A 21,666-nucleotide genomic window follows, 5' to 3' on the forward strand; every position below is an offset into this window, starting at 1 on the left:
TTATTTTTGGTCCTTTGGCTACATCTACTCACACTTTGTGCCAGGCACTATTTAAGCATTCTTGGTTAACTTCTTTCCAGGAATCTTTGATGTTCTCAATTGGGCTTTTAATTGTTTAATTCTTCCAGAAATTTTAACGGATATTTGCTCTTTGTCTTCAAATTGTATTAATTTGTTTAATGTATTTCAAATGTAGTAAACTTTGAACACTGCTATAACTCCCTGATCCATTGGTTAGATTAGGGAGGTTGTGTTTGGTGTAAAAAATACAAAAAATGGGTAAGCAAGGTTTTAATGAGCCAAGATTTGAAGGATGACCAGGTACAGAGGTACAGAGCTTTTACCTCTAAGTTGTTTGTTTTACAATAATGTTTCACAGCTGGGCAAAAATAGATTTTAAACCAATGAACAAACAACTATTTTGTTACCCACACTTTTTTCAATTAGATTTCCACATGATGGGAAGATAAGTTTTCAAAAGCCCCTTAAGTGCTGGAAGAATTTCTGAGTGATACATTAGCTTTGGTTTCAGTCTGAAATCTCATAACCTGAAAACACTTCCAAAACAAACCACTTTCATTGTCATTAAACACAAAACTCATTAGATAAACTCACTGTTCAATAATTTTGAGTAATTTTGAAGGACATTATGTTGCCTCTTGTACATTTGTATTTGTGGCTTCTCCTGTTACTGTAACAGTTGTGAATTCTGGCACATTTTTTCATTTTTTGAACCAACCACAAGATGCCACAGTTTTCTGTAATTTCTTCAGTTTCCTGTGATTTCAAATGATTAAATAAACTTTTTTTTTGCTGAATTATCACCTGAGATAGAGGCATATGTTCTTGCAACATATCAATCAAAAGACTTCATATTTTCTCCATATTTTCTATTGCAGTTCTGCATGTATGAGTTAGTTTTGGTGTAGACCCATCATTACAATTTTGTACAGATTTTTTCATTTTTTTCTGATTGATTTAACTCCATAGATGCTGACATATACTGTATGTATGTACAGGTATATATATGTATGTGTTTACTTTTACTTACCATTTTGGCTCCATGTGTGCATGTGCATATACAGCATGCACACACACTCACACATATATACTGTACTAGCAAAATACCCACGCTTCGCAGCGGCGAAGTACTGCCTTAAAATGTTTATTAAGAAGAAAATTAAACCTTTTTAAACTGAGGGAAAATATACCAATAATTATTTGTTAAGGATCTCTTTTTATACCACATTGTGAGTTCGGCCCTCCGGTTGTAATATGACCAAGCTGTGCGCTGAGCTTACTCTTGAGCATGCAACTTACAGTTGGCCATGTGAACAGTAATCTTGTTTCAAATCTCACAGCTTGGATTGCTGCTGTCATAATCGGTTTGAGTTTCATGGTTTGTTTCAATTACGACAGTATTTGCAGGACTTGTGTTGAAATGACATTCGGCATCTGTCAAGCGTTGTAAGCATGCAACCGGTTTCATCGATAACTTCACATCCAGCTTTTGAGAGTTTAAACATTTATAAACATCAAAGTGTCCACTACTGAAATCATCACCTGTGAGTCTAAGATGTTTAAGAGGCACTGGCAGTTGTCGAAAGGTGAAAAATATTTGGCCATTTCGGTACACTTGAAAGCGACAACCGAACAATTCAGAGGCAGCCATCAACTCACATGCAGAACCATAATTGAAGGGCTTAAGCATTTCACTTTTCTAGTGCTCCTGTGTAGTATAATTATCTCCTGTACCATCATCAGTCCACACCTTGAACCTGTCCCAGTCATTCAGTACATAAGACACAATGTTCCTCCGGATGTCAAGAGTGAGCCTGATATGGCCGTGCAATATGTAACACAGAGAATGGAAAAGGCAGGTGCCATCTCCGGGCATGGAAACCACTCGGTAAGTGACAGTTCTTTGATCGATGGTGATCACCTCGATAGACATGTTAATGGGGGTACGGTTGGAATGATAAAGAAAATGGGCACCTGAACAATGTAAAGTAAGTCTAAAATACCTAAACAATAACTATAATCGTAATAAACGAACAATAAAACAGCGGAGAAGCCATGGATTAAATAAAAAGGCTGCAGTTATCAGCAGGGAGACGTGAATCCCATGGCGAAGCATGGAAGGGAATGTAAAGAGCAGAGCGACGGACGGCCTTATATAGGCAGGCAGCCAACAACGTGGGAGGCGTTGGGATGGGGACCGCGCCGCCTCACACGGTGACCGAGCTGCAGGCTATGGACGTATATATGTACGTAAGTAGGATTCAGTTAGCTTTGGGAACCCACGTACCAAATTTCTTGAAGATGGGCCCATAAGTAACAAAGACCGTTGAAAAGTTCAATATGGCGGTCGACAGTGGCATCATACCCCCGAAATAAGTACGTACATTGGTTTCAGTTAGCACAGGGAAGCTGCCTACCAAATTTTGTGAAGATGGGGCCATAAATAAGAAAGTGCAACATGGCGGATGTTGTCAACCGTTATGAATGTTACGCGTAGAATTTCGAAATGAAACCTGCTTAACTTTTGTAAGTAAGCTGTAAGGTATGAGCCTGCCAAATTTCAGCCTTCTACCTACACGGGAAGTTGGAGAATTAGTGACGTTGGAAAGTTCAATATGGTGGCCGACAGTGGTGTCATACCATCGAAATAAGTACGTACATCGGTTTTTCGGTTAGCACAGGGAAGCCGCCTACCAAATTTCGTGAAGATGGGGCCGTAAATAAGAAAGTTCAACTTGGCGGATGTTGTCGACCTTTATCGACGTTATGACCGTTACGTGTAGAATTTCGAAATGAAACCTGCTTAACTTTTGTAAGTAAGCTGTAAGGAATAAGCCTGCCAAATTTCAGCCTTCTATCTACACAGGAAGTTGGAGAATTAGTGATGAGTGAGTGAGTGAGTGAGTCAGTGAGGGCTTTGCCTTTTATTAGAATAGATACATACTGTATGTATTAGCATCTATAGAGTTAAATTTTAATAAATACGTTTTAAAGAAATTATAATTTTATACTTAGAAAAATAACATACAACAATTTGTTTAGTTTTCCTGATGGAATTAGTTTGGTAAATGTAAGGATAAAATCTAATCATGCACAGATAAATCAGCGGATCAAGTGAGTCACCATCGTTCTGTTTTATTTGCTACTTTCAGAAAGCATTTGTTTAGTTGCTTCATTTGTAGTATGAAGCAGATAAAAAGCAGAATTACAGGGTATGCCGGGTGCTAAAATTGCACATAAAAATATCTGTTTTTAAACATATGGCACATTTGAAAATGAGCAAATCCAAATATACTTTTGTCTCATCTTTGAATGTGGGCATTCATGTGGTATACAGTATAAAGGACTAATGCTTCATCCATGATTGGCTACTGCCTTGAGCCCAAAACTGATGGAAAAGTCTTCACTTCCCAATTTATAATGAAAATATTAGGTTATATAATTAATGAAAGGATAACAATTTTGTATCAGCATGACATCTTGTTTTATTTTTATGTTTATAACAACATTTTTGTACTTAATTTACAGGGGCATTAAAATCTTTAGGACGTGATGAAGACTGAGCTGCTATACAAACAATGGGAGATTCTGGGTTTGCTGTTAAGCCTCCTATCAGCTATGGGACTGTCACAGCACACAACTCCAAGTCCACAGCAACAGCAAAGGGGAATAACCAGGTTCCGCCTGGCTGGATATCCTCGCAAGCACAATGAAGGGAGAATTGAAGTCTTCTATAATGATGAGTGGGGAACCATTTGTGATGATGACTTCTCATTGGAGAATGCTTTTGTCCTCTGTCGACATCTTGGATTTGTTTCTGCAACTGGATGGGCACACAGTGCCAAATATGGCAAAGGAACAGGTACAAAGAGAGCCAAATATTAAAATAAATTAGATTTTTAAAATGAATTCCTTTTAACAATTGCAAACAGATATAATTATGTGGGACAGGGTGGATTTACATTTCTATGGATAGAAACCATTCAGATACATCAGTTCATAGAAGGTTAGGCAGTATAACTCATATCAATAAATATCTAAAGGTGATATTTAACTACAATGCATATTTTTATTAAAATAGCTTTCTGATGGATGCTTTATATAATACTGTCTTCTTTTTCACATTTTGTTATTATTGAGAAAGCACAATGACCCCATATGTATCAGTGACTGTGCCTGACAGGACTATTGTCCCCAGAGATGTTCATGTAAGGATAATTGGCAATTATAAACTAACTCAGATCTGTAGTGTGTGTGTGTGTGAGAGAGAGAGATCTTTGCTTTGGATTTGCATCTTGTCCAGATTTAATTCCACTGTGGTGAAGGAATGTGGTTTTGACTCTCTGTGACTCAGTAACAGAGAAAATGTTTTTGACAAATTCATCACAAGGAAGTTATAATAGATTACTACAAAGGTTAGTGCTTAAAGAATTGACAATCTCAATACAGGATGTTTTGACAAATTCATCACAAGGAAGTTATAATAGATTAATACGAAAGTTAGTGCTAAAAGAAATTGACCGACTCAATGGAGGATGTTTACCTTAATGACGATCTCATTACATTATATTTCATGAACACACAGAAAAGACCTGTTAGAATGCAGTCTTTAGATATGGCTTTCCAAAGCAAAATGTAGTGTTAGATCTGGAGTTTCTGCATCTGCATATAGTAATTCTGATATGAACTCTAGACATAATCTAACTTGAGACTAAAATGCTGATGGGCAATGCACATTATATACTTTATATAACATTTTTCATCAAAGTTATTTTGAGAAAATCTTCAGAAACAGGAATTTGAGCTGTTAGATATTTTGATTGTACAGCTCAACTCATGTTCTAACTTTTAAATATATAATGTATTCTAATTTTTAAATATAAGAAACACTAACTATGTTAGGACATTTATAAGAGTAAGAATGTGTTACATTGTTCCCCAACCATTACAGTTTATGGCTTAACCATTGGGAATTTAAAGCAAACATCTTAGGTGAAAGTTCAAGGAAATACGTGTGAAGCATCATGTTCAAGTGTTTCACAGTTTGCTGCAAGCATGACATCTGGATGTCAACTCTGTCTTTAAGGTAAAAATATGTTTCCAGGGGAACCCATGGCAAGAGAAGTTTCTTGTATGGGAGCTGTTGTTTACACCATACTTAAAATTCTGTATTTTTCAAGCCAAAGTTATTTCTTTGCAATCATGGTATATACAGTATTAATGTACCTCAAAAAACTGTGTTCTAAAGTAAAGTGTTCTTATAAATTTTGAACTTGCAGCATTACAAAACGCTGCATGGAACCCCATATACGTAGCATACGTGATAAAAAAGCCTCAAACCTTACTAAATGCATCTATTTTTAAAGCTAAAAATGTTTTAGAGTATTGTCCCGTGTCGAGATTGCAAACTATATAGTAAAATGGAGTGTCCAAGTTGTTTTAAAAAGAAAAAGGGAAAAACTATTGTTGTGAGATTTAGCCATTTTAAAAGACCAGCTGCATTCATCTTACACCATAGTATCCTTGCTCTCTGTGCTCTGTAGATAGCTAGATAGTAGGCTGGATTGATAAAATATGCCTGTGTTTCAGTGAGACAGAGTATTGAACTTGTATATGAGGAAATGAAGTGACAAAAACAGATTAGACATTATTGGCATACATCCAGTGCTTGAGTGGAAGGAAGTCAGTGTGGTGCCCCAGATCAAACCCTACATACATCCATACATACTGCACATATATCCATCCATCCATCTCCTTAACCAGCTTATCCAGGGTAGGGTTGCAGTCCAGCTGGAGCTTATTCCAGGAAGTATCAGGTGCAAGATAGGAACATTCCTCAGAAAGAGCACGTGTCCATCACAGTGCGAATGCACACAATCACTATCAAGCCAGTTTAGCAATACCAGTTCAACTAAGTTTAATCAGGATGAAGTTTTGTATGTTCAGTGTAGATGTTTTATCATAGGCAGAGTGGGCTGTCATCTCGCAGCGCCAGGTACCACATATAATCTGCATGCATTACCAGATTGATTGGCATCAGGGTCAATGAGTTTACACATTCAAAAACATTGTGCTCAGTTCCTCTATAACGTATATCATACGCAAGAGTGACTCATCATGCATTAAATAAAATAATGCATTTGTGGCACTTCAGTCTTCTCCAGAGTGCACTCTGCCTTTTTCTGAGGGTTTTTTCTTTATGGATCACGTGTGTGCAAGACACAGCAAAAGTGGCTTTCCTCTTTAAAAATCTATGGATTAAATTTACAATGTGTTATAAATAGTTCAGTTCAAATGTATTATTATGCATATAAAGTACAATGAAACTCCTTTGTGTTCTCTTCATCAGTGCTTGGGTTTTGTAAAATAACCATACAGATTGCAAATAGGGTTAGGGATTGTGTTGTCATAACTTTCATGGCTGCTGCAAGCACACATTTGGGCAAACACCTAAAGAAAATTAAAACAATATGCTGTGATAAAATGATTGTTTTTAGTTTCCATCTCTTATCACAAGGATGCCTCATAAACAAGGAATGCATGTTTTCTTAATTCAAAATCTTTGCTGCTACAAAAGTGTATGTATTTGGTAAGTGCTAAGACTATTTTAATCAGGTATGGATGTGGGATTCCATAGATCTCCAAGCTGTTAGAATAGATAAAATTATTTAGAACACAATTTTATGTGGCAAATAATATATAACTTGTTTGTGAAGAAATAACTTTGATTTGAAAAATACCAAACGTATCCTTTAACATCCAGAAAGCACAATATCTTAAAAAAGTAGATGCATGTAGAAGCATTGCTGCCATTTACATGAAAATCGGTGACTCCAACACTTGAACAGACAAGTGATTTATTGGTGTCATGCTCAGCCTGCCTGATTCTGCTTTTAATGCATATTGATCACATTGCCACCTAATAAGGCTGCCTTCTACCATGTAAAATGAGTAAAATGACATCCACTTATAATTAACAATTTACACAATTCATAGTAGCTTCCTTTGTTTAACCCAGAAACATTAACAAGAAAAATGTCATTACATGTAACAGAAACATGTAAATACTAAAACATTTACATAAATACAGTAGGAAAGGTATGCCTAGTGTCTACTGCTGTGTTGATGCTGATGCTATGAGTGATGTGCTGTCCTTCTTATGATATATTTTGAAACAGTCAGCAATGCAGAGCCCAGCATCACAATCAGTACAGTAAAAGTGTGAAAAGATACAATGTCAGTACCTGATCCGTATGGTTGACTTGTCAATTATGCTATTGTAGGCTATCTCAATGCAAGGTGTAGTCACTTCCACATTTCCCCCGACATGGACATTAACAGCTGCCGTATTGTGAAAAGTGTTTAGGGGGGTAATGTTTTGCTTGTCATTGTACTCAATCAGAATTATTTTGCATTTTTATCACACAGCTACTGTCACACCATGCTGAAGCTTCATGTGACTGAATTCACGGGGCATTTCATGATGGTTTGGTTATGCACTGCCTTATTGTGCATCAGTTTCAATTTCCGTGTCAACTTCTCATTACCAATTCACATCCTCATTACTATCGCCGAATTCAAACGTTAGAGGTGCAGTCAGGGTAGGGGCTCCACCTCTGAGGAAACAGAAAACTTGCTTAGCTGCTAATAATACAAGCGGGGCCAGCACGTCAGCAAAACGAAACCTCAGAAGAAAGGCAAAGTTGCTTAGCCGCTAACATCAGCAAAACAGTATCCGTTTTACTTTTCCGCCGGCCGCTAATGCACAAGCAATACGAGCATGTCGGCAACACAAATCTTCCTAGGAGAGAATGCCCAGAGTAGTTCCTTTCAATTACCTGACATCTCTACATTTCAATTGGTTCTAGGACCCCAGGCTTTTTACAGCGCGGGCCTACACAGCTAGTATAGTATAAGCATACTGTAATGAGCAGAACCGTATTTACCCAGACAGTTGTATGGAGGAGCATTCTGGAGAACAATGTGGCATAATCTTTTAACCTTTCATAGGCACTTTTATTTTTTTGTGCAGCTCCTCTTTTCTTTTTAGTTAATGGCAATCCCTTTCCAGTCAAATATTGTTTCAACAGAAATATGTTAACACCAATGTAAAGTGACCATAATTAGAACATTAGAACAACTGTAACAAGAAGGGAAAATTTAGCCTAACAAGCTCATCCATCACATTCAATTAAATTGTCCAAAATTGCATCATGTTAAGATTTGAAGGATTCTATAATACTGCTCTCGATCACATTATTTGTTAACTTATTCCATGTTTTGGAAAAAGTTTCCAACCATGTATTTGTGTTCTTTCTTATTTAAACAGCTAGGTTGAACTGCACTAAATCCTATCATAATTTAAAACACTTCAATCATGTATCCTGTTAATCTATATTTGCAAAATCTGAAAAGGCTCAATTTCAACCTCCCTTCATAGCTCATACCTGCCAGCCCCAGAATCAGCCTAGTTGTTTACCTTTGGAGTTAACTTTAGAACTGCTATGTCTTCCGTGTAATACTAATATTTCTTTTTTCTAATTAATGCAAGAAAATTATTCAAGTAGAATCAATATTCACAGCAGAATTTATGTATAGTGTATTTGAAAAATGTATATAATCCTTCAAATGAAAATTGAACAGTCCTAGACAATGTATATGTTAGCAACAATGTGTGAAAAGCAGGTTTGTACAGAATGCCTAGGAAATCTATACAATGTGTGACGTTTTTAGGCAAAACATGAAATGGCTGTGTTATTTTAAATGTGCTATACACTTTCCCTAGGTATTGTATGCAATACCAAAGCATTATACAGATCAACTTGCCGGTTTGCCTTTTGGTATTGCATAGAAAGCCTAGGAATGTCTGAAATTTTAATGGTTTCACACTTTCATGTCCCATTTTCGGCATTTTATAGATTTCCTACGCATTCTACACAATACCAAATTTCACACATTGACAGTAACATATAAAAAAAACATATTACCAGTTGGCCTTAAACTAATTTTCCTACATGCATGAAGTACTTCCGATGAAGGTGCACAAACTGGGAGCCTTTGTGAGAGCACTACTTAGAATCATCATGGTCGAGGTTTACACTAGACCTGTAATTAATAAATGATATAACACTTTCTGTTTCAAAAACTGGCAGCTAAGCCAATGCAGATAACTGTACAATTGTTACGTAATTTTAAAAGTCTGTTACTATACAAGAAGTCTTGTTAAGCAAGCTGTCTAGGAAGTGAAACCTACAGGCCATTTTCATGATCAACAGTCATTGTTGATTAATCTTAGAGTGTTGGGATATTATTTCATTGTCTGGTGTTCTGAATTTCCTTTTTATTTCTATTTTACAATCTTTTCCTTGTGTCTTGGATGCTGTGATCCAGTATTGTCATCATGAACATTGTGAACATCACATTGGTGGCTATGAACATAGCTCAGTAGCATTTAAAGGAATAATCCACCAAAAATTGATATTTTTTATATGTTACTTGCCCAATGTAGTTTGTAGTGATGAGAAAATAAATAATTTAATGTTTTCTTGCAGAATGAAGAGAAAGAAGTTTATGATGTACTATTATAGAAGCCAATAGTTACCAATGCTATACAATAACAAATAATGTGAAAAATGTCCATGAAAGAAAAAAAAAATCTCTTGTGTATTTCTTATGTCAGTTATCTAGTCATATGCTCAAAAAATGCAAAACTTATGCTTCTTTGCTAAAATATCGTTAAATATATACGTTCGGAATTACACTTAATAAACAGGAAACCTAAAGCATATAGGAATGACTTTTTAAGTCCGCAAATGCAGATCCAGAAAAATGTAAGAATATAGATTAAATTAATATTAAAAAGTCTTATTTATTAAAGCATAATTCTTTAGCTTGTTACCCTTTTATGCAATTAACTTCTATAATGTAGTAAACTATAAGTAATAAATAAAACAATATTCTTACAATAATTCAGAAGCAATGACACAGATTGACTACCTTTTCATCTTCATGATGACCTCTTCACTTTTCAAATCTCATTATTTTTATTTAATAATTCTGGACACAAGTACACAGAAAGAGCTACTTCTTAGTTAGCTTATTGTCTTATGTGGGACTTTTTTTTGGAAGCAGTGTAATACTTCTTTTAAACTATACAATTTCCATTTATTAAGTCCAATAACCCAAAACACATATACATAAGGTATACATTACTTTATGTAATTGATATGTCTGCAATGCTTATTCTGTTGCAACAATCATTTATTACACTGGTTATTATCAGCCTTTTATAGAAGCTTTGCATTCTCTCAGTTTTTCTTTTTGTTTTTGAATTTGCTTTATTTGTTACTAGTTTTGATTAAGATTAGATTTAATATGGCCTCTGGCTTGTCACTGACAATAGCCACTAGAAACTGAAAAAATAGATTTTGAATTTACCAATTATCTGCTGCAGCTATGGTAAACTCTTGCACCTGCATATCTTACTTGCGTTTTGGACAAGCTTAAGACTCTGGAGAAGCCACAGGAAGAAAGCTACCTAATGTCTGCAGCACATGCAAATTTAAGAGACACTGAGAAGCTAAAAGGTTGAGGTGTTAAACACTCCCACAATTTATAACACGCTAGAACTGAGTACTTTCAGCCAACAAATTATTCAACAGAAGTTTGTAAAGAAACATTTCTGGGGTTCCTTTATACAAACAGCAATACACCTTTAAAATGCTTCACAGAGCACTACTGTTTTTTGCATTGAGCTAAATCAAAAGTTTTCATTCTTTTTATGCGTTTTCATTCTTTCCATTCTGGTGTGAATTTGAGAAGAAGGGTACTGAGCTTCTACAAAAACCCAAATTTCCCAAGGGTATCTATCAGTCTATCTGTTTATCTAAAAAGCATATGTATGCTTAAATTGCCAGTTAATTATTTCAAGGCATAATACTTGAGTAATAAAACAGTTTGGTTCAAAAGTTCAATTTTTTGTGTGGCACTTGCAGTTTTAAGTGATATTCTTATCCTCGTGTACAACTCTTTGCTAAATTTTGAAATCCATCTGAACAGTCTTGTCTTCACATGCCAGTCTTAATTTTGTGATATTTGAGTACCTCCGGTCCATTTCCTACCCAGTTTAGTTCTGAGGCGAAGCTTATACTAGTGGCTCTTCCTACAGCACAAAAGTCTGTCCTTTTGATTGATCCCAACTAAACTCCTTGCTTCTGGTTTGCTTATTCAGCCTTGCCACTTAGAAAAATAAACAAATGATACACTTTCTCTTTTGAGAGTCAATCTTGTTGTCTAACATATCAGTGTAAGGAAGTGAGAGACAGTTATGGTCATGAAACAGTCTCAGGAGATTTCTTCAGGACATTAGAGTGCATGCAATTCATCAAATGCCAGAGATGATCACACCTAAAATTAGAGAGACATATTCCACTAAGGATTAGTAAGCAGCCACAAGATCTCCAGGTCAACAGGTGATAGCATATGATTTCTAGATGGGGAAGCCACATACTTCTCTTTTTGACTGAGAGAACTTGCCCTTCAAGAGCTACTAAGCTACAGGAGTTCAGGTAGACAAGAGCCAATTTTTAGGAAGCGCTTTCCTAATTTTCTTTTGTCCAGAGATGGACTTCCTCTGACACCAGAAAGAAATGCAAATTTACCTAGAAGTACTGTGTTACTAGGAAAGGTTTGAAAGATGGTGAGTTGTTTCTGGATTTGGAGTCAGAACAGTAGAGAAGAAAATAGATTTGAGAGAGAAAATGTCTGCTAAAAAGTGTGAGGGCAGTGCTTTGGTGTACTGTTTACAAGGTGAGGAAGTAGATGATTCATCTTACCTGTCAGCCAAATTACAATTAACTGTTAGAGCAGGTTCAGAGGAGAAAATGATTATTTTTTAGTTCTGTGTCATTTTAATGCTTTTAACTAATAGTTATTTGAAATACAACTAGTTTAGTTCTTAGTCACAGATAGATAGAATTCTTGTACATGTACAGCAACACGTGGCACACAAGACTTAACAATTAATGTACAATTTAAATCGTCTTACTAAACAGTATAATGTACTGATTCTGAAGTGTTAAGGCATGCTTTTTCAAATTGCTATTTATTTTGTGATATTTTGTACGTTTGGACATTGTTAATAAATTTTATCCATTGTTTATCAGTGTTATAATGTTGCTGTTTTGTTTTTGACCATGGTAGCTACATGCATTGTTACCACATGGAGCCCGAAACGCATGATGTCATTGGTATATAAGATGGGGATGCACTACCAAGTTTTTAGATATTTCTCAAATACCTTTGTGTGTTAGCTATTGTAAAATCAAGTTAGAAAGTTAGGACTTTTACCATGTTTCTCTAAACTTTGAGTATTGAACTCATATTAGCCTTTGGTAATTATTTTTCTCTGTTCATTTGGGAACTGGTCTTTTCTTTTGCTTTAACTTGAATTTTTGGCTTCATCCTATAGTCCTATTGTTTATTTTTTTTCTGGCTTGCAGCTTTCTTATCGTGGCAGTACACACTAGATTAGATGCACACTAAAAGGTAAGCTAAGGATAGCTAATGACTTTGTGGTACTCTCCTGCTTTGTCACAGATGGCCACTTTGACTATTCTTATACATGTACTACAGCACATAGTACGTATGACTAAATGATTAAACATTTACCATCTAAATTGCATTACCAAAATGTACTAAAGATTCAAACTCACAACTAAACATCATTAATGAGCAAGCTATCATGACTATTGAGAACTTCATCTTACAAGTCTTTATTGATGATATTTAAGGAAATTAGCAGAGATCCTTTGTTTAGTTGTAGAGTCATACAAAGGAACTGTCAGGCAAAGCAGATATTCTTACTTAAAGAACAAAGATGGATAAACAAAATTAGCCAGATACCACTAAACTTGAATTTGTAAAGCAAAAATGACCAACGAGAATTGTTCTTTCAGACATGTCAGAAGAGTGACAGTAAATTTTCTTTCAGGAGAATAAGGACTTTGTAGAGGTTTATACACTACGAGCTAAGATCATTTAACAAAATTCAGGGGGCAACACTCAAAACTCAAAGCTAAATCAAAACCAGAATGTAAACTTAACAGTATTTTCCTGAAGTACAAACAGTGCTGGCCCTAGACAAACTGAAGCTCAAAGCGGAATCTTTTTCTTAGACACCCCCACACTCCAAACTCCCCAACCACATCTCCCTGAATCCCCTCCATTAGTATTTCTTTTAACAGCATTAATTCAAACAATAAATATATAAATAAGTAATAAATAAACAAAGAAGCCCACATTACAAACTTAACTATAGCTTTTTAATGTATTTTCTTTATAAATGAATGCCTAATTAGTAATATTAATAATAATGTGCTGTTACTCTTTTTTACTTGATATTGACAACGGTATCACATCTGATGTATGATACCACAACTACAAAAACAACAATTTTAATATTACTAAAATACAGTTGCTACTACTACTACTACTACTACTAATAATAATATATACTTCTACTGCTAATAATAATAATAACATGAAAACTACTAATACTACTATTGAACATGCTTAATAAATTTACTTAGTACAGTAAATTAAAGGTCAAAATGAAACTGAATAGTTAGATATTTTAAAAAATGAACATGTGAATATATCACTGACACTTAATGAATTTATCTAAACTTCAGTTTGTCCTTCTAATGAGAGCAGACAACGATAATGCATTAGCTAAATAAGTAATGTTAGCTACCAACAGAATTAACCAACAATTGAAACATCTGAGCGAGTTCGTTTTTCTGTATGCCAAAGTTGTGTGCATAATGCTTTCCCACCATTCAGCTGATATCTAACTAGTAAGCAAGAGAGACTGCACATCGGTGAAATTCACAAACATGTCCTTAATGCAACAAAACTCAGACCACTTAATATGTCGACTGATGTCTATATGGCAGTAATAAATAATCCATAACTATGTTCCAGTAGGAACTGTAACATAAGATAATATCTGTTAAGCACTCCATGTCACAACTATTATACATAATGATGTTGTTACTCCATTTTTACTCCAGTAAACCACTCACTTTAATGTAGTGGCAATTGATGTAACATTTAGATATTTTCTTTTCTGTGCTCCTGATCGGTTTTGACATGAAGTCATCTCTCTACTTGTTATTGGAATTTGATCACAACAGGTGACTATCAAAGATGCTAATTTCATGATTCATGAAACAGCAATAACACCAACAAACCACACATGGCAGTTGCTTCAATGCATTTAGGGGTGTGGTCCTGGTCAAGACAATCTCCTGAACTCCAAACTGAACGTCAGAATGGGAACGAAAGGTGATTTAAGCAATTTTGAGCGTGGCATGGTTGTTGGTGCCAGACGGGCCGGTCTGAGTATTTCACAATCTGCTCAGTTACTGGGATTTTCACGCACAACCATTTCTAGGGTTTACAAAGAATGGTGTGAAAAGGGAAAAACATCCAGTATGCGGCAGTCCTGTGGGCGAAAATGCCTTGTTGATGCTAGAGGTCAGAGGAGAATGGGCCGACTGATTCAAGCTGATAGAAGAGCAACTTTGACTGAAATAACCACTCGTTACAACCGAGGTATGCAGCAAAGCATTTGTGAAGCCACAACACGCACAACCTTGAGGCGGATGGGCTACAACAGCAGAAGACCCCACCGGGTACCACTCATCTCCACTACAAATAGGAAAAAGAGGCTACAATTTGCACGAGATCACCAAAATTGGACAGTTGAAGACTGGAAAAATGTTGCCTGGTCTGATGAGTCTCGATTTCTGTTGAGACATTCAAATGGTAGAGTCAGAATTTGGCGTAAACAGAATGAGAACATGGATCCATCGTGCCTTGTTACCACTGTGCAGGCTGGTGGTGGTGGTGTAATGGTGTGGGGGATGTTTTCTTGGCACACTTTAGGCCGCTTAGTGCCAATTGGGCATCGTTTAAATGCCACGGGCTACCTGAGCATTGTTTCTGACCATGTCCATCCCTTCATGACCACCATATACCCATCCTCTAAAGGCTACTTGCAGCAGGATAATGCACCATGTCATAAAGCTCGAATCATTTCAAATTGGTTTCTTGAACATGAAAATGAGTTCACTGTACTAAAATGGCCCCCACAGTCACCAGATCTCAACCCAATAGAGCATCTTTGGGATGTGGTGGAATGGGAGCTTCGTGCCCTGGATGTGCTTCCCACAAATCTCCATCAACTGCAAGATGCTATCCTATCAATATGGGCCAACATTTCTAAAGAATGCTTTCAGCACCTTGTTGAATCAATGCCACGTAGAATTAAGGCAGTTCTGAAGGCGAAAGGGGGCCAAACACCATATTAGTATGGTGTTCCTAATAATCCCTTAGGTGAGTGTACATGCTAAAGTGATGTACCTATGTACAAACAACTTTCTGATGTCATGTGATGGCAAACCCACAACATGGCACTTGAGGTGAAAACAACAAAACCAGATGGCTGCAACTATGATACACTAAATGGCAGCCAAAATTAATAACACTTTAATTAAGGATACACTATATTTTTAATACAAATGGAAACATAAACCACAAAATCATAACAACCTTCAATAAGCACAAAGGTAAGGTGATAAGTGCCATTTTTCTATTAATACCTAAAACCAGAGGGAGGCTCAAGGCCCTATTTTTCCATTATTTGTAATCTTTATGCTGTTCAAAATTTTAAAATATTGCATTTATTAGATAACAGTCCTCTGCAATTTTTGTCATGTTGTAATGTATGGATTCATGCCTATATTGTACAGCTTGTCAGAGCTAGGCCTGTTTGACAACATTGGTTGATGCTGCTTATCTCAATTGGTGATTATTAGTTAGTACGTAATGGGAGTCAGATCACTTCATTCATATAGGTGTTTTCTGCTTCTTTTGCAGGGAAAATCTGGCTTGACAATGTTCAATGTAGTGGCAGTGAAAAGCACATCGGTGACTGTAAATCTCGAGGGTGGGGAAATAGTGATTGCACACATGATGAAGATGCAGGCGTTATCTGTAAGGATGAGCGGCTACCAGGTTTTGTGGAGTCCAATGTCATTGAGGTAATAAACTCATCTTTGCAACTCTATTTTAACATAAGCTATGTTGAATATGTATTATGAATCAAGAGGCTAATTTATCTGATTTTTGGCTGTGTTTTATGCATTATTCTTATGCAGCGTACAACCCTTTTTATGTAGTTTTTTGCATGTCTTTTTGTATATCATTTTCGTGGGTGCCAACATGTTGTTATCAGTAACTACAATCATTGGTAATCACATGACCTGACACCCCATTGTAAAATATTACAAAACACAAAGGAAGAGAGTTTTGGTTTTAAATAATTATCATTTTGCTTTTTCCTACAGTATAAAAGCAAGTTGTTTGGTTTGTAAAATTTGAAATAATCATGACAAAAGGTTAGACTGGCAACAATGAAGAGTATTTGCAAAAATAAAAAAGATTCAGAAAGACCTTAAGGGACCACAAGCTCAATAAAATTACCTCACTTTTATTGTTCAACAGCTGGTAATTGAGGCTAGCATCCTGCAACAACCTTTAGTGACAAAACCAGCTACACAACAAGCATTGCACATGAAAGACCCCAGCTTCTGCATACATATCATTACTCAGAGGGCTTAACCAGTAGTATGGGCTTTTTCATGCACTGTCAACTGGCTTTTGTTCAGCAGTCACAACTTAGTAGACTGATAGGGAGGGATAAGGTAATTTTTTTAGCATTTTTTTTCTTGCCAGGAAACCCTTCAGTGTTATAATATTCACCTTGTATGAATAATATTGTTCATGTTTTTGCAGTTTACTGGTGTTCCTGCTTGAATCCAAATCTGTTTTTGATGTCCTAATATCTCCATCCATCAGCTACTTAATTTTAAACTGGGTTTCAGGTCCATAAGTGACTATGCTGTGTCATTTCAAATGCATCTATTGTCATAGACTAGTATGAATCTTCTTTGATTTCAGTCTTTCAGAATTGGTTGTGGTCCTCCACATGCGTGGAGTTTGCATGTTCTCCCTATGTCTTGGTGGGTTTTCCTCTGGGTACTCCGGTTTCCTCCCACAGTCCAAAGACATTCAGGTTAGGTGCATTGGCAATTCTAAAATTGTCCTTAGTGTGTGAGTGTGTGTGTGTGTGTGCGCCCTGTAGTGGGCTGGCATCCTGCTCGGGATTTGTTTCCTGCCTTGCGCCCAGTGTTGGCTGACATTGGCTCCAGCAGACCCCCGTGACCCTGTAGTTAGGATATAGCAGATTGGATAATGGATGGATGGATGGAATTGTTTGTCCAAGAAAATTAGAAATAACCATTGTAAGAGATAAAGATATAAGGAATGTTGGGGTCAGAAATGGGAAAACACCATTTAATTATTTTTGGCAGAAAAAAAAAATCTTTGTAAAGAAATCCACCTCTGTTGCTTAGAGAATCGTGTTCTTCAGAGTGTGTGTCCATCAGTTGACAGGTACTTTTTGTTGTGATCTGGTTTTATGGTTTGTCACCAGAAGTGGAGGGAACAGAGTTGGGGAGGAATAACTTAGTTGACTTTCTTCTGGGCCATCCTCCTCGACTCTGAGAATGAAAGTTTGTCTCCAAACTGTCCAACCTGAGCTGACCCTCTAATGTACTCGTTTCTAATCCTGTCCATCCTCCTTGCACCCAGTGAATATCTTAAGACCTTTAACTCTGCCACCTCCGGCTCTGTCTCCTGTTTTTGGTCAGTGCCTCTGTCTCCAACCCATATAACATAGCTGGTTTCACTTACTGTCCTGTAGACATTTCCTTTCACTCTTGCTGATACCTGTCTGTCACTCCCTGTGTAGATAGCGCTTTGAGTACTGAGAAAAGAGCTATATAAATGTAATTAATTATTATTATTATTATTATTATTATTAAATTACTCCTGACACTCTTCTCCACCCATTCCACCCTGCCTGCACTCTCTTTTTCACCTCTATTCCACAATCCCTGTTACTCTGTATCCATTTGTTATTTATACTTAATATAAAATTTGAATGTTACAGCTGCTAAATGTTTAAAATCCCAGACAGCTTGGTGGTCATTTTTGTAGCCAGTTTAATTTTGTAATTTCACATTGGGCAGGAAACAGAAATACTAGAGCTGACATTTATTCTGACAATTTGAAAACTCAAATACCAAGCAGGAACCTGCTAGAAAATTACTTTGTAGGTGCAGAAGGTGCTAACTAACCAGAAAACATCTTTGAGAAGATTAAGAAGTAACAGGGAGTAGTTTGGCCAATAAACTTGCCTCAAGGATAGTTAGAAGTACAAAACGTGTGGTTGTAGTCAAGTCTTTCAGTGGAGTGGGGGTCATGATTTATTTTGGGCTTAATATGATATTTCTGGTGGCTAACCATTGATGAAGATAGAAAGGATTTTGTAAAAGATTGCAAAACCTGTAATTAGGCAGAAGATACCTCTAGTGCCACACCTGCAGTGTTGTAACCTATTCAGATTTCTCTGCTATTCATGTAAAGAAATTTCAATGGATTTTATTACAGATTTGCATTGTTCATATGGCTATACAACAGTTTTAGTGTACAGTATCTAAAAATTTTCACATTATCCCCTTAAAAAGATATAGACAGCCCAGGAATGAGTGGAGATATGTTCTCAAATAAATAAAGGAGTTCCTAATTAATATACAGTAATTTCTTGTCTTGGTCTACAATATATCTCCCATTTCTGGACTTCTGTACTAAGTGGATGTGAAGGTAAACACAATTTCAGGTTATCATCCAGAAACTAACGACTCGACTGAATAAGTCAGACCAGTTTAAAAAAAGTTCCAAAGATGTATAGGTGATAAATTTTATACTATTTAAATGCAAAGACGTTTTGCCCATTTCAGAATGTCTGGAACTGGGTGAACAATTGGAAAATGAAAATTAACATAGAGAAGTGAAAAGATAATAATTACAAGATAGTAAACACTGTTTCTCAGAAAGCTTCCTCTGAAAAGAATTTAAGGGTTTAAGTCAAGGATCTCAAACTCCAGTCCTAGAGGGCCACAATGGCTGCAGGTTTTCATTATAACTCTTTTCTTATTTAGTGACCTGTTTTTGTTGCTAATTAACTTCTTTTGAATTAATTGTAATTGACTTATTTTTTAAGATTTGTTCCCCAGAATTTCTTCATCGTTCCTCTGAATTGCTTCATTTCTTTCTTTAAACAGAAATGAAATGTGAAGTGAGTGAGCCAACAGAAGACCAACTATGTCAGGTCCTCAAACTCCAACCAAGTTCACCCAACCATTTGCTTAATTGGGTGCAGTGTCTTGTTGTTAATTAAACATGTTCTTTAATTCCATGGCTTGTTGCTGCTATCATTGTGCAATAGCATACATTTTCAAAATTGTTGATTTTTTCTTTACTTTTCTAAGAGCACTGTTAAAACGTTATGTAGACCTGAGCAAATCAACATTCCTGAGACCTCAATTTTCAGATATTGTATGATGGTCACAGTTTGTTGGTCATGTTTTGGTTAGTTTTGTATCTCATTGTTGTTTGGCTGCTTATTAAGGAAAAAGAAACAATTATTTGGTCTGAGTCTTCAAGAGCAAGTTAATTAAAATTAATTAGTTTGAGTATCCCTGGTTTAGGTGCATCTTAGTAATGTGCGCGAGCAATTGAAAAGACAAATAAAATGTCTTTTATATAGGTTCTATAGGAAAAATAGTTATAGTAAAATACATAATAATATTTAGAATAAATAGTAATTTAAGTAACATTATACTCAGACTGTATAATGCACTAGTGAGTCCACATTTGGAGTGTTGTATGCAGTTGTGGTCACAGTGCCGCAAAACAGACATAGTAGCACTTAAAACTGTGCAAATGACAGTAAGCAGAAGAGGGTCTGTGGCAACCTAATTCATATCTTCAAATTCTTCAAAGGCATTGATAAAAGGTATCCAGCATAAATATTTCAACTAAAGGATGAATTACATACTCCTGAACATCATAGGAAATTAAGGGGACATACATTCATGACTGAAGCCAGGAAGCACTTCGTTGGTGCAAAGAGCTAGACAAAGCAGCAATTACGTTTTGAATGATATTCCAATAAATTGCACTTATCCCTTTGGTCATATAGGCCAATTTAGTGTAGTGACTTATGTCATTGTCTTTAGTTTTGAACAAAGCAGAGTAGCTGAAGAAACGTATTATGTATATTGGAGAACAGGAAGTATCCACACAGACAGCACTCAAGCTAGTAATTTAACCCTGGTCTCTGGATCCATAAATCACTGTGCCAACCTAATAACAAATAGAATACTAGTCAAGTGTTTAGCATCTTAGTTTTAATATAAATAGATTTATAGAATGCAATTAGACAGACAAGTAACAATATAAATCTATAAAATACAGGGAAAAACAGGGGAGCTGAACAATGGCTGACCCTGTGCTTGGACCTCCAAAGATCATGCGAAAAACAGTTTACCCTTGAGGGTTAATACAGCATATCAAATTAAAAAATCAAATATCAAAAAAAAAGTTTTAGTAATGGCAAATTAGAATTGACATTTATACTGTAAATTAAAAAATACAAACTCTGTTGATTGTTTAGAAAAATGCTGATGATTAGCTGCTTTTCTAAAATAGAGACACAAAGCTGCATGTTTTTACAGGTATAGAAGCCAGCAATTCCACATCTGGTTTTGGTCATCATAATTAGATGTCAGTCATTTTCTTATTGGCTCTAAGGGGCATTTAAACTCCATGCTTCTTGATTTGAGTTTGAACAAACTTCTCGTAAAGTTTAACACATTGCAGCATTACTGTGTAACTTTCCTCCTTTACCTGTTAGAGATGATACATGAAATCAAAGCACATTGCACAGCTGTGTTATTCTGTCAGTTCCTAAGTGATTCATTCATTGAATTGCTGTGAAAGAGGCACTGAAGTGAATCTTCACCATCCAGATGAAGTTTAATTCCTGTTTCTGTGTCTTTCTGGATGGGCATTTAAAAAGCAATAGTGCTATGTATCCCAGCCAGTGCACAAAGAGCAGAAAGTTAATTAACTTCAAGTTTAAATATTTTTCCAGATATCTTTAAACAAGAAGTTTTGTAAGACAAAATACAAAGAGCTGTTAGTCTGTTATTATTTTTCAAGTAATATAGGAAAACTGGTTCTGCGATGACTAGCATAAAAAATCAACAGATACAAAGGAATTTATCAAAAAAGTAATATAGTGGTAGTTAATGTACAATACAATTTTGTTTTTTTAAATTAGGAAATAAGACAATGTACAAGTATATTCAAACTATGAATAGTTCAGAGGATATGATGCATACTTTTCTGTTTTTCAAGTTTAATTATTCTGCACAGAAATACAGCTGGTTTGGTTTTCTTTTCTCCCAGCTGTCAGAAAAACTTTACTTTGATGCCCAGAGAAAGCACTTTATTTGGTATATCTATTAAACAGTAATAGTGGGAACAGTCTGAATTTGTCAGTATACAGACTTGTCAAGATGATAAAAATGACAGACACATGCTGGCTCATTTCAGCTGTTTAGATAGATAGATAGATAGATAGATAGATAGATAGATAGATAGATAGAT

At 35.9% G+C, this 21,666-nt stretch overlaps 1 protein-coding gene across 10 annotated transcripts in view; it reads left to right on the forward strand.

Moving 5' to 3' along the window:
- The window catches only part of loxl3b (lysyl oxidase-like 3b), a 150,336-nt gene that overhangs the window by 23,991 nt on the left and 104,679 nt on the right, over nt 1-21,666 (forward strand). For all 10 annotated transcript variants that reach the window (XM_039751831.1, XM_039751830.1, XM_039751829.1 and 7 more), the window contains 2 exons: nt 3,550-3,883; nt 15,964-16,127. In XM_039751831.1, the coding sequence (XP_039607765.1) occupies nt 3,574-3,883; nt 15,964-16,127 (474 nt within the window). In that variant the 5' untranslated portion in view covers nt 3,550-3,573. The remainder of the gene's footprint in view (nt 1-3,549; nt 3,884-15,963; nt 16,128-21,666) is intronic.

This window comes from Polypterus senegalus, chromosome 4 (genome assembly GCF_016835505.1).
Source record: "Polypterus senegalus isolate Bchr_013 chromosome 4, ASM1683550v1, whole genome shotgun sequence".
Taxonomy (NCBI): Eukaryota; Metazoa; Chordata; class Cladistia; order Polypteriformes; family Polypteridae; genus Polypterus; species Polypterus senegalus.